The following is a 13,435-nucleotide window of genomic DNA, read 5'->3' as shown; positions in this document are numbered from 1 at the left end:
CATATGGGATGTCGGGAATTCAACCAGGTTTCTCCCAGGTCTGCCGAATGCAAAGCAAACACCCTACTGCTGTGCTATCTCTCTGGCCCCTGTAGTGTTTATTTTAAATCATACCTTTTCCCCTCTGGAAAGATATGGGCAGTCATATTTGGGCATATTTGGGCAGTCACATTTAGTAGTGCTCAGGTGCTACTCCCAGTTCTGTGCTTGTTCTACTCAGGGGACCATGCAGTGACAGAGATGGAACCCAGACATTCTGCATATAAAGTCTGCATTCAGTGCATTGGCTCTCTACCCCATTACTTTATTTTATATTCTAAGGCACTGCTGTTGTTGTGTGGGTCACCCGCCCCCCCCCCCCAGCAGTGTGTGTCACCAGGGCTGCACCCAGCAGTGCTGGGGAGTCACATGTATTTCCAGGAATCAAAGCCAGGGTCTCCCACATGCAGTTGAGTGCCATTCCTGGCTGTATACTTTTTTTTTTTTTTTACTTTAATGGGTTACACCTGGCAGTGTTTAGGGGTTACTCCTGGTTCTTCACTCAGAAATCGCCCCTGGCAGGCTCAGGGGACCATATGGGATGCTGGGAATTGAACCACCATCTCCTTCGTTGTTTGCATGCAAGGTAATGCTCTACCACTGTGCTATCTCTCCAGCCCAACGGCTGTATACTTTGAATTCTAGTACATATATGGTCTTTATAAATGCTAACTTGAAAATTAACTGTTTTTTCACTGGGGAATTTAGGGACTTTGAGAATAATCAAACAACACCTTCTAAAGAAGGTTCTAATAATTTTTTCCTCATTTTGGCCAGCTCACTGTTTACGAAGAATATCTGCCACTAAACATTTTTATCTTTTGGTTTGATGTTTCTGGTGTTACAAAGAGGTCTGAGTGATGGGGGAAGGAAAGGGTCAATCTAAGACCAAAGTTATTTTTGCATCTAACCAGTTGGCAGCATGTTTGGTGAGATAATTCAGAGGAGATACTTTTATTCTTTTTTTTTTTTTTTTTTGTGGGTCACATCCGGCAGTGCTCAGGGGTTATTCCTGGCTCCAGGCTCAGAAATTGCTCCTGGCAGGCACGGGGGACCATATGGGGCGCCGGGATTCGAACCAATGACCTCCTGCATGAAAGGCAAACGCCTTACCTTCATGCTATCTCTTCAGCCCCATACTTTTATTCTTATATTTGTTTTGGTTTACAGTGTATATCTGTTGGTGCTCAGGATCTACTTTTAGCTTAGTGCTCAGGGGTCACTTTCAACAGTGCTCAGGAGACAGTGCAGTGCCAGGGATAAAACCAGGGTTGCTGTCTGCAAAGCCTGCACTCTAGACCTTTGAGTTGTCTCCTTAGCCTTAGATTCAAATCTAAAGATTTTGTAAAGATCTAAAGATATTTGTATAAAACCAGGGGCTATATAGATAGTGCATGGACAGAAGTGCATACTTGACATGTACAAGATCCAAGTTAGATACCTGGCAGTGCATATATCCTCCTACCCCCTGTATTACAGGGTATATATAGCTCAGGACCACCTTACCCAGGAATGTTGGGCATCATTGTTGGTGGTCTCCAACATTGCAGGGCCTAAACTTTGAATCATGAACAATTTGGTCAAGTATCACAGTCCCCTAGGCCTTCTCTATAATATAATATACATATATATTTTTTTTTGCTTCCCATAATATATATAAACAATCAGGGACAGTAGTAAAACTATCAGATTAATAATGCTCTCTCTCCAAAGCATTAATATTTTTCCTCAAAGCCCACAGCTTTCCTTTATCCTCTTGAGAGGGTTTTAGGCACTTTCTTCTTCCAGCCACAAAGAAAACACCACCACAGAACAAATTGCTCTTTGACTGTTTCATAAGTTATTAATAAGCACAGCAACAAAGGAACTCGTGCTAAGGTTAACATTGAAGAAGCTTTCAAATATTTTTAGTTCTTTTCATCTGACATTGTTTAGACTACCTTCAGAGAAACCTTTCAACAGTTTCCTTACTGGAAAGCATTGAGAAGCTTTATAAGGAGAAGGTTACTAGGGTGATTTAGTTTATAAGTTTCCTCTGAAAGAAAGAAGAGAGTGGGGGAGAGGTGAGAAACCAAGCCACAACTGTCAGCACATGCTGGCCAGAGAGGGTGGAAATAAGTGTAAGAGTGTTTTGTGGGAGGAAATAACAGGTAGAGCTAAGGATAGAGATTACCCTCCCCTTTTTCTAAAGCCCAGTTTATTTGTTTGCTATACTTTGGAGAAGGTGCTTTCAAATGTTCCTCTCACATCTCCATAGCAGCCAACAAAGCCAAAAGAGTCTTTTAAAATCAGCCAAATCCAACCGTTGAAATGTTCTACAAAGTCCTCTAACAGGAAGCCAGAAGAATATGAGATTCCATGTAATAGCATTCATTGATTTAAAGGTTTATCATAGCAATTAAATCAGGAAAGCAGGAGCAAGGCTTGGCTTGCATACTAAACCTGAGTTCAGTTTAGAAAGTTGCACACTTGATGAGTATTTCTTTGTTGTTGTTATTTGTTTGTTTGGGGCCACACCAGGGGATGTAGAGGGGTCACTCCTTGCTCTGCACTCAGTAATTACTCTTGGCAGTGCTCAGGGGACCAAAAACCATATAGGGTTCTGAGAATGGAACCTGGGTTGGTCCTGTGCAAGACAAGTGACCAACCTATTGTGCTATCTCTGGATCCCTAGAAGTTCTAGAAGGCAATGATACTCTTCACTATATATGCTATCAATGCTGAGGAGTATTTCTTTCTTTTTTGGTTTTTGGGCCACTCCTGGTGGCGCTCAGGGGTCACTACTGGCTCTGCTATGAGAAATTGCTCCTAGCAGGCAGGCTCGGGGGAACATATGGGATGCTGGGAACTGAACCTGTGTCCATCCCGGGTCTGCTGTGTGCAAGGTAAATGCCCTACCACTGTGCTATCTCTCCGGCCCCAGTGAGGAGTATCTCTGAAGGAGTGAGGATTCAACGGAGAAGTGAAGGTTTTGTGAAAGAGCCAGCAAGCATAGCTCTGTCCATAGACTAAAGGAAACCTATGCTGTAGTCAGAAGCAGCAGTTTCTGCTCTCTGAGGTTCTTTGGCACAAGACCCATAGCAGGAGTCCCTCAGCAGCTCTCGCTAGAAATGACACCTATGAAGTGTGTCAGTACCCAGTCAAATAGTAACAGACGCCCGTCTGCACGTACAAGGCTGACCCCTGATTTGTTATTTTCTAGCAAACTAAACATAGGTTGGTCTGCTGAGAGGGTCTGGCAGAGAATGGGGCTGAAGTAAATTCTGAAGTAAATTTATAGAAAGTAAATCTATGAAGAATGTGCCTCATTTGTTTGGACTTATAGGAGACAAAAAGAAGAGGCATTTCTAACAGACTCGCAGCCAGCCTGCCTCAGCACATTGGCAGAAATTACTGCTACCCAAGTCCAGGTGGGAGAGCACAGATCTTAAAAACTCCGGGGATGAAGTGGCAGAGATAGTATAGGGGTTAACTTGCCTTGCATCTCAGTGACCCTGGTTCGAGTTCCTCACACAGCTTATGTTCCCTGGAACTGCACCAGGGGTTACTCCTGGACACAGAGTTAAGAATAGTACTGACCACTGCTGAGAGTGGACCCCCAACCTTTCACCTCCCAAAAATGATTAATTGAAAACAAATAAAAAACAAATACACACCCAGAGAGACTTCATTTTGACTTGATACATGGCTTGAGCCATTAGTATGGTTCCTTGCCCTGCCTGAAAGCCTCTTGGGGAGAGGCAAATAGGCCTTTTACTGAAGGAGCACAGGATGCGTTCATACATTCAGAGCTGAAAAAATGGCAAGTGGGGCCCCTCTGCAGCCAGAACTGCACCTTCTCAGGCACCAACCACATCAAAAGCGCCTCAGGAGGGTGCTGGCAGTTGTTTGTTAAAACAACAAACCAACGTGGTTCTCACGCCAGAGCTTGTCTTTTCCTGCCGGCCAGTGTCAAGTCCTGACCAGTCTGTGCCAAACGCACAGCCAAGTAAGACCAGACTCTAATCTCCAAGAGCTCAATTGAGGTGTGTAGGGTGGTGTGTGTGTGTGTGTGTGTGTGTGTGTGTGTGTGTGTGTGTGTGTGTGTGTGTGTGTGTGTGTGTGTGTTGGGGGGGGGGCACGTGGGTTCATTCCCCGCCCCGCTGCCAGGTTCAGAAGCTACTTAAGGATGAAAACGAAGTTGCCAAAATGACAGTTGCAAAGGGAAGTAAAGAGGCTCGCAGTGGGAGGCAGTAATGACTGATTGCCTCCATCTCAGTCAGTTTAAAACCAACCAGAGGAGGCATCTGGGGTTTTGAAGAACTATAGGCGACACAGCTTTTTCTCTGTGTGCGGTGTGTCTCTGGAATTCCTCGCCTAGGGGGGCAACTCGTGGACCGTCCCTGCTGTGCTGCGGGGTGCAGGGGGGAGTCCGAGGCCTCTCACTCTGGGATCTCTCGTTAGCACGAACCTGGGCTGGGGGACTCGAGTGGTGGATAGATATTGCGTACCCCCCAGTGCCCCCCCAACATGCCCTGGGGGAGGCACATTTCTGCGGGAGCTGCTCTTTAAGTCCATGGACAAATCACCACTCTCTGTGGATCTATTGCAAAAGGCCAGGCGACATGAGCGCCTCCAGCGTCTGCCCCCCTGGGGTCCTCTGGCTCCATTCTTTGCAGGGGGTTGTGCATCTTTTGGGGCAAGTGCCCCAAAGGGCCGGACTGGGGTTGGGGTGGGAGGGCAGTTTGAAGAGAGTTTTCCCCAGTGGTGATCGCAGCAAGCCTTCCACCCTCACAGGCTCCTGGGCCCCCGGGGAAAGTTGGGGGGTTCCCGGGCTCCCCTCTCTGGAGGCCTTGCAGCCTGCGCGCCCAGGGGACGGCGGGGCTGGGCGGGGACAGCCCTGCGGGGAGGGTGTCTGGCCTCGCCCCGATGATCTCGCCTCGCCAGCCCGGCTGCGCTCACCGACACCCCGCTCCCTCTTCCCCCGCAGCGCGCCGGGATCATGTCTGCGAAGCACGCGAGCGGCCCCACGGAAGACCAGGTGGAGATCCTGGAGTACAACTTCAACAAGGTCAACAAGCACCCCGACGCCACCACTCTGTGCCTCATCGCGGCCGAGGCCGGCCTGTCGGAGGAAGAGACCCAGGTGAGAGAGGCCCCGACCCCAGGGTTGCCGGCCGGCCGGCTCGCATCCTTCTGCGGGCTTCCCGACCTCGTCCTCCCGCGGGCTTCGCTGCGCTCGGCTGCGACCGCGACCCACGCGCGCTCCTCCCACCCAGGTCCCTCCCTGCGCTTTCCCGGCTCAAAGGGAACCTGCAAAGGGGAGGTGCCGTGCCGAGGCGCTTTGCAACGAAGCTTCCCCGAGGCGAGGATGCTCGGGCTGCAAAGGCAGATCAGAACTGCTCCAGGATAGCAGAGAGATGGTACAGTGGAAGGGCGATTGCCTAGCACGCAGCCCATCCTGGACGAACCGGACGGTGGTTCGAATCCCGGCATCCCATATGGTTTCTTGAGTCTGCCAGGAGTATTTCTGAGCGCCAAGTGTGACACCTCTCCCCCCAATAATCCCAGAACTCGGTGGGTGCTACCAAAGGAGGAAAGGGAAAACTGAAGCTGGGGTGGATGAATTCGCTAGGCACGCGTGTTATGCAGACTCTTTCCCCTTGTCATGCTGCTGGTTGGTCTCAGCTGGGAAGCTAAAACTTGTTGGGAGTCGGGGAGATTTGGCTCTAAGGTTTTAATGGGTTTCCGGAATTTTCCAAATCTGACGTTGGAACTAAAAGGGGTGGCAGCAGATTCATTAAATGCATCAATGATAAAAAAGAAAAAAAATGCATCAATGATGATGATGATGAGTTTGATTTTGTTTTGGAGCCACACCCGGTAATGCTCAGGGTTTACTCCTGGCTCTGCTCTCAGGAATTAGTACTGGCGGGCAAGAGAGGCCGTAAGGGATGCTGAGATTGAACCCAGGTCGGCCTAGTGCAAGGCAATCGCCCTACTACTACCTCTGTGGCTATTATTATTTTTATTATTATATTTATTATTGCTATTACTACCATACTCATAGTACTGGGAACTAATCCTGCCTCTGTTCAGAGATGTCTCCAGGTAGTGCTCTGGGAACCATGCAGTACCAGATATACAACCCAGGGCTCCTATACGCAAACCATACCGTCCAAGTCTTTGAGCCATCTTCCCATCTCCCTTATCCATTTTTTAATTTATTTTATTTAGGGAAGGGGCTCCCTCTCTATATTATACTGGACATTGTTTTTTGCAGTTTAGAACTCACTGTCCACAATCTCCTGCCAATCTCCCCCGCCCCCCCCTTGATTTTCTTTAAACTCTGCTTTCTCTGTTCTCTTTGATAGTGGGAAGATGATGTTATACATGATACTATTCGGAATTGTTCGAGCATAGCAAACTAAAAGCATCTACCAGTGGGAGTCTGGGTTTAATTTTTCCCATGTGAAAGACTATAGCATCAAGTACTTTATCGTTTTTTGGGGTGTGTGTGTGGAAGTACCCACACTACCACAGTGCTCAGAGCTTATTTCTGTCTCAGCACTAAGGAATCTCTTCTGGCAGGACTTTGTATTATATACGGTGCTAGGAATTGAACCCGGATCAGCTCTTTGAAGGCAAGCACCTCATCTGCTGTACTACCTCTCTGACTCCAAAATACATTCATTTATTGTTGGTTTTGGGGCAGTGTCAGGAATTGAACCCAGAACTTCATACATTCAAAGTTAATGCACTGAGCCAACATTCCTGGTCCTTTGTCGTCGTCGTCTTCTTCTTCTTCTTCTTCTTCTTCTTCTTCTTCTTCTTCTTCTTCTTCTTCTTCTTCTTCTTCTTCTTCTTCTTCTTCTTCTTCTTTTTCTATTTTGGGCCACACACAGTGACACTTCAGGGGTTACTCCTGACTCTGTGCTCAGAAATCGCTCCTGGCTGGCTCAGGGGACCATATGAGATGCTGGGGGCAGGGTAGGGGGTTGTCCTCTTCTTAATGAGCCACACTCAATCCCAGATTTGAGTTGGATGCTTCACTGGATCCCAGAATCCAGACCCTGGATTTCAAGTCTGAAGTAACTTTTACTACTTAAACAATTGGGAGAATTTATTCACAGAAAATACTCTCATTTCCAAGTCATGTGGAAAATCAAGTCTATCTGTTTTTAGCAAAGGAAACAGCTGTCTGGTCAACCAGAACAGAATTTTAATGGAAGGTGATTTACTGAACCCAAATCTCACAGTTTGTGGCTTTTGGAAACCTCTAGGGGGGCTGCCTGCTAAAAGTTTATCATTTCCTGTCCCATGCTATATTTAGAAGAGAAGGGTAGTGTTACAAAGACAATAACAACTCCTCTCTTTCTCTTTTTATTTTTACACTGTTTTGCTTTATTTACGGGGGTGGAGAGACTACATCTGGAAGTTCAGGTATCATTTCTGGTGGTACTGGGTGAGAGGGAGGGGGGAATCCATTTGTGGTGCCAAGGGGATTGAACTCTGGTCAGCCACATGCAAGGCAAGTGCTTTAACCATGTGGTTGAAAGAGTGAAGGGAATCCAGTTAATTTAGTGGCAATGGCATGGAAATATTCATTTGAACTATGTAAACTATATCTCTAAAACTAATACTACCTCCATTTAAAAAATAGATTTATGGTGTTTACCTTGAAGAGAGTAAGGAAGGAAAAAGGAGGGAGGAAGGAAAAGAGGAGGAAAGAAAGAAGAAAGGAGAAAGTTGTGAGTTTATCATGGACACAGTGCCAGCTTGGGCCTAACCTAGTTTAGTCTCCCATATGTTTCCATCTTCTCCTAACTTTCATTAAGCTTTTACATTAGGGGCTTTTCAGGCCTCTTCCAAAATTGTCCCCACTGAAGAACAATGTTCTCTGCCATCCTGAGGTTGGGGTAAGGGGTAACAGATGGGAACTAGAAGTGAAGTGTAACATGTTCTAAAGGAAATTACATATCAAGCTTATTGAACTTAATTTATCTTGAGTTGCTGAGGTCTTAGATGGATTTTCCCAGGACAGTAATTAGATCACTTCCACATTTAAGTTTGATCAAACTTATCAATCCCTCTCATCTTTTATTATTTTTTGAAACCACTGTTAGAAGGGCTTGGGAAACTCTTTTAGAGGCCCCCTGGGAAGTTGGAGAGAACTGGTGTTTACTTTTAATACAGATTCAGGCTGTAGCTGGTCTTGAGTCTTACTTTAGTATTATTATTAATTAAAAATACATAAATCTCTTCTTGCTGTCCTGAGATTAACCAGAACTCCGTGTTTTAGTTACTGGATGTTTCATCCCTGGACTAAAGACATCTAAAGGTTTCTCCCATGAAAAGAATAAGTGGGGCGGGAGTGATGGCCCAGTGGTAGGGCATATACATCCCATATGGTCCCTTGAGCCTGCCAGGAACGATTTCTGAGCACAGAGCCAGGAGTATCCTCTGAGCACTGCTGGGTATGGCCAAAAAACAATCAATCAATCAATCAATAAATAAATAAATAAATAAAATAAGAAGTTTCAAGGGAAAGGAAAAAAACATAGTGATTTTACCTCCAGCCCAACCCAATCCCCCCTTTCCAGTTTAATAATCATCTGTTCACTGGAGTAAATAAATCCCTGTCAATAGGAGAAGGTAATGAGGGTGTCCAGCAAAGGATGAATGTCTTCCCTAGGGGGTGCCTGAAACAAAGAGGAGAAGGATAAAGCCTGGCAGAAAATTAGTATCGATGCGAGTTGTGCTGAGGTTTAATTCTGGGGGGAATAAAGCAAGTATCATGTTGCTTGGGTTTTTGTTAGCAACTGGTTTGCTAAATTACCAACTTTATACTTAATTTTAAATTATTTATCTCTTAGCAAGTAGGAGGTTTTCTTAAACCTGCTTCTATGCCCCATGTTAGGCTCAGGCTGTTAATAATCCTTTGGATATTAAGGTACCATTCCACAAATGTGTTCCTTGCCAAAGTTATTTTGAGTAACTGTATTAGTGAAAAGATGTGGGGGGGCTCTTCTGAATGAGGCCAACTGCATGATTTTGTTTTAAATGAATCCTGATAGAAACTGAGACTTTCTTCCTCCAGGTTTTAATTAGTCTGCCTTTAAAACTCTGTCATTGATGCAGTCTAGTCACTGGAAATCTTGACGAATCAGTGGTTGTAGCCTTAAACTCCCCACAGAGAGAGCTCATTAATGAAGTGGGAGCCCTGCAGTTGTCCCTGTGGTTCTCCCCAGCCCCAGATCCCTGATAAGTCTCTCTCTCTCTCTCTCTCTCTCTCTCTCTCTCTCTGACACACACACACACACACACACACACACACACACACACACACACACACACACACACACACACATGTATGTAAATGTACCAGGCATAAAACAGAGTACCTCTCTCACTAATGCTCCTGGCCTTGAGTCCTTTTCTCTGCTGCCACCCCACCATGAAGGGGTAAAAACAAACTAATCCTGTCCTCTATGTGAGGCATTTCCATGCACAAACTGGGGTATATATGTGAGGTTGAATTCTTGCTGGCGTTCCAGGTTATTTAGCCAATTTAGCTTTGGTGCAAAGCCCTACGGGGCTTGATCCTTGAAGCCCTCACCTTCCTTCCCATTCATCATCCTTCATGCATGCAGAACTTACTGTCTTTCAGCTTCCTACATCTCTGCCCAGGTAGATTTATTTTTCCCACCTGGCCCTCAAGCCTCTCCTGTTGGTGCTGAGACTGGAGCCGCTTCTGGGCAGACATCCAGCCCTGCTGAGTCAGAGCCCTCTAGCAACTGCTCAGACCCTGCTTCATCTACATGGCTCAGGCCTGGTGCCCCTCAACTGTGCTCTTTCTGCCTTTCTTTTTTTTTCTTTTTTTTTTTTTAAAGTATTTACTTAAGCACTATGGTTACAGAAATGTCTGTCATTGTGTTTCAGTCATACAATGCATACCACCCACCTCTAATATCCTCCATTCAGTTATTTCTCTCTGTCCTTTCATTTGCTTCCTGTTAGAATGGGTGAATCCTAGAAAATTCAGAAGGGGTGATCAGAGATCTTCTAAATCTCCTGACCATTTATATTTACATGTGAACTGCCTGGAGCTCTATCTTCAAGGACTTCCTCGGGTTCTCACAGGCTGTTGGTTACAATAGAGCTGCCTATTGACTGGTACAAAATTTCAGAGCCTCTAGTGGTGCCCATCAGGAAGTTGCACTGTATACCCCAGAGCGACCTGAAAAAAACACATCATTCTCAAAGTACAGTATAATGCACAAAAGGTTGGGAAGCACTAAGGAACAGAGCTTGATGTTCCCAACTTCCCACAGAGATCTGTGACTCAGTGACTCATCCTCTTGCATGTGCATAGACGCTGGTTGCTTCTTCCTTTTCTTTTTTTTTTCTTTTTTCCTTACTAGTTCCTCTATACAGTTTTTTTTTTAATTCCTATATCTGGGGCCAAGAAGATGGCATAAAGGACTGAAGTGAGTGCTTTCTTTATATCTGGGAGCCCTAAATTTCATCCCAATTATCACTAGGTTCCTAAGCACTACCAGGTGTGTACCATCCCCACCCCCAAAAAGTACTTGCTGATGCTATAAATTATTTAAGTACAGTAAAAAAATCTTTTCTCCATTGGAATTTAAAATGAAAAGTCATAAAAAATAGAATACCCCCATTTCCTCTTGGCCTGCCTGGCCTATACTCCAGTCTTTTCTCTAACTTGAGCCTCTTAAACTCCACAGAGTCGCTAACCCCTTTGTAGCACAATAAAAGCAGCCAAGACCTTACAACAACAAATATTTGAATTCTCCCATGGTAATATATCTAAGAGTATCATCACATCTGGGACCTTCCCTAAATCCAGTCATTTTTGTGAATATGAATATTTTTATTTTATTATAGACTGAATATTTGGGTTGCTCAGAGCTAGGAGATTATGTGTAAATGGGCAGCATGCTTGATATTCTAACATGCACACAGCACAGTAGAGATGGCTAGCCTACTTACTACACAGAGTCCCACCTTGTGCTCTGAGATGATTTGAGGTTCAGTTATCTATTTTTTTATTATTATTTTTTTTGGGGGGGGGCAAACTTGGCAATATTCGGAAGTTATTCCTGGCTCTGTACTCAAGGATATAACTCCTGGCAGGACTTGGGAGACCAAATGGGATACTAAAGATAGAACCTGGTTCAGCTGTAGGCAAGGCAAGCACCTTACCCACTGTGCAATTGCTCTAGGGCCATCATTTATTTATTATCATTTATTTATTTTTTTTGTGGTGTCATGAATAGAATCCACATCTCTCTTCTGTATTTCTTTCCACCACTAATCCACATTCCAGGTCCTATCTATTCATTTTTATTCAACATAAACTTACTAGAATCTACTGATAAGCAAGATCCTTGTTCAACAAATCCATACTGATTAGAGGGCACAGCCTTAGGCATCTTTCTAGGGGGTGTCAGAGAAATTCTTCTATTTATTTTATTCATTTGGCAAACATTGGTTAAATCTTAATTGTGAAGCATTTGTGATAGGATCTAAGGATGTCATGATGATAGGACTATAGTCTCTGCTTCCATAGATCTTACATTTTAGAAGTAAATATGAATTAAAGCCCATAAAATACAAACAGTTGCTGATGGTGAAAGTTCTAGAGAGTAATGAAACTAAGTGATAACCTTCCTTTAAATGAAGTGGCCAGGGAAGACTCATTAAGCAGACCTGTGGATTACAGTGACTCATCAGATAAAGGAAAACAGACATCTCTACCATGGAAATCAGCTTGTACAAAGGTCCTGAAGTAGGAAAGGTGTCACAGTGAGAAGAACTAACCCCAGGAGTCCAATTACTCTTCTTTTGCTTTGGGATAGGAAGGGAATGGATGTTTCTGTTGTTCAGAATATGAGAGATAAACATGTCAATTTTGCCCCTCCAGAAATGGTTTAAGGAGCGCCTGGCCCAGTGGCGTCGGTCGGAAGGCCTTCCATCAGAGTGCAGATCCGTCACAGACTAAGAGGAGAAGAAGCACTGGCAGTTTCCCTCCATGAAGATCATCTTTGATTTCTTTCCTTGGCTCTGCCAAGCTCTTTTGGCTTTTTAGTATCATGCTGTATTTTCCATTGTTAGCTGTTTTGGTATTTAACATGGTGTTATATTTTTTTAAAAAATGTATATAGCTGGAAAAGAAAATAACAATAGGATGTGCAGTGTGCAGCTTGTGTGTGAAACTTCCTTGGCTAGGAAAGCCAGATGGCCTACCTTTCCCTTTAGATCATGATGACAAGAAGGTGTGAAAACCACTGAACTTTGCTTTTGACCTCCAGTAACAAACCTTTCCACCACCCATCTCAAAGCTATTGAAAATGTAACATGATGCAGAAGGAAAAGCATTTCCTTCTAAATCCACTTCCTAAGTCATTTACCTTATGATTTGCTCAATACTTTGAGGTTGGTTGAGAACTCAGGAGGATATTTAAGTCATTTAGATTTTCTAAAGCGGTTCTTTGGATCATAGATATCTTTACTTTTTGCAAAGGATTTAATTAGACTAGAAGACAAAAACTTTAACTGGAAGAAAACAAGTAACTAAGAAAAAACAAGTCTACAGAAGTTTTGAATTTACATTATTTGAGCGCATTTATTAAAATAATATTGCTAAATAAAGTGAACTAAATAAACCACATTTTGTCTCTTAAATGATTTCTAGATAAAACTGTAGTTTTTTAATTGAAAATGCATTGATAGGCCCCACAGCTCTCATTCATCTCTATTCATCTACTCCATAGACTCATTTTTATTCTCTAGAGAGATATAAGCCTAACTTCAAAAACCCATGGGTACACTGACCTTAGAGCTGAAAACTGGGGCACTCTTGGGAATAAGGATGGGCCAAGTCCCCATCCTGCCAAAGTATCAGTAGTTTTATCCACAACTCACCATTGACACCAGATCAAGGGCCCAACTTCACTACTTTGCCACTGATCTATGCACTAAAACCTAAATGACCAAAACTTCATGTATGCCAGTATCTAAGCTGAGATCCCCAGGGCTTTGCCAGAGTGAATGCATATAGTCTACCCTCCACATCTTTTTGCACTTCTGGAAGCCCTGGCAGCTATAGCTACACCCACATTCAACACCATGACAGCCATGGTACTTGGAATTCCAGAATACCTCCACATTTTCAATACTGACATCCTAATAGAGGAACACACCAAATTAGATGCCAGAGTAGCACAGAAGCCATTTAAGATGACCATTTAAACTAAACCAATAACAGAAAAATCAACTAGTAACAAATAACAGTAAATCTTCAGACAATGACATAATGACCCATTGCAAGATATAATAATTTCCACATATTTTCTTTTGCTGCAGGTATTTTTTGATTATGCCTTAATTA

General features: G+C 44.1%; 1 protein-coding gene across 2 annotated transcripts in view; it reads left to right on the top strand.

The window, feature by feature from the left end:
• The window catches only part of HOPX (HOP homeobox), a 32,763-nt gene extending 20,034 nt beyond the window's left edge, over nt 1-12,729 (top strand). The window contains exons 2-3 of one of the 2 annotated variants that reach the window (XM_049789957.1): nt 5,009-5,164; nt 11,969-12,729. In XM_049789957.1, coding sequence (XP_049645914.1) covers nt 5,021-5,164; nt 11,969-12,046 — 222 coding nt within the window. In that variant the 5' untranslated portion in view covers nt 5,009-5,020 and the 3' untranslated portion in view covers nt 12,047-12,729. Of the gene's footprint in view, nt 1-4,951; nt 5,165-11,968 lie in introns of those variants that run through there. The other variant, XM_049789956.1, reaches the window with a different exon arrangement.
• The last annotated feature ends 706 nt before the right edge of the window (nt 12,730-13,435 follow it).

Source organism: Suncus etruscus, chromosome 16, assembly GCF_024139225.1.
Source record: "Suncus etruscus isolate mSunEtr1 chromosome 16, mSunEtr1.pri.cur, whole genome shotgun sequence".
Lineage (NCBI taxonomy): Eukaryota > Metazoa > Chordata > Mammalia > Eulipotyphla > Soricidae > Suncus > Suncus etruscus.
Note: the sequence above shows the minus strand (reverse complement) of the source record. Positions and strands in the feature narration are given on the sequence as shown.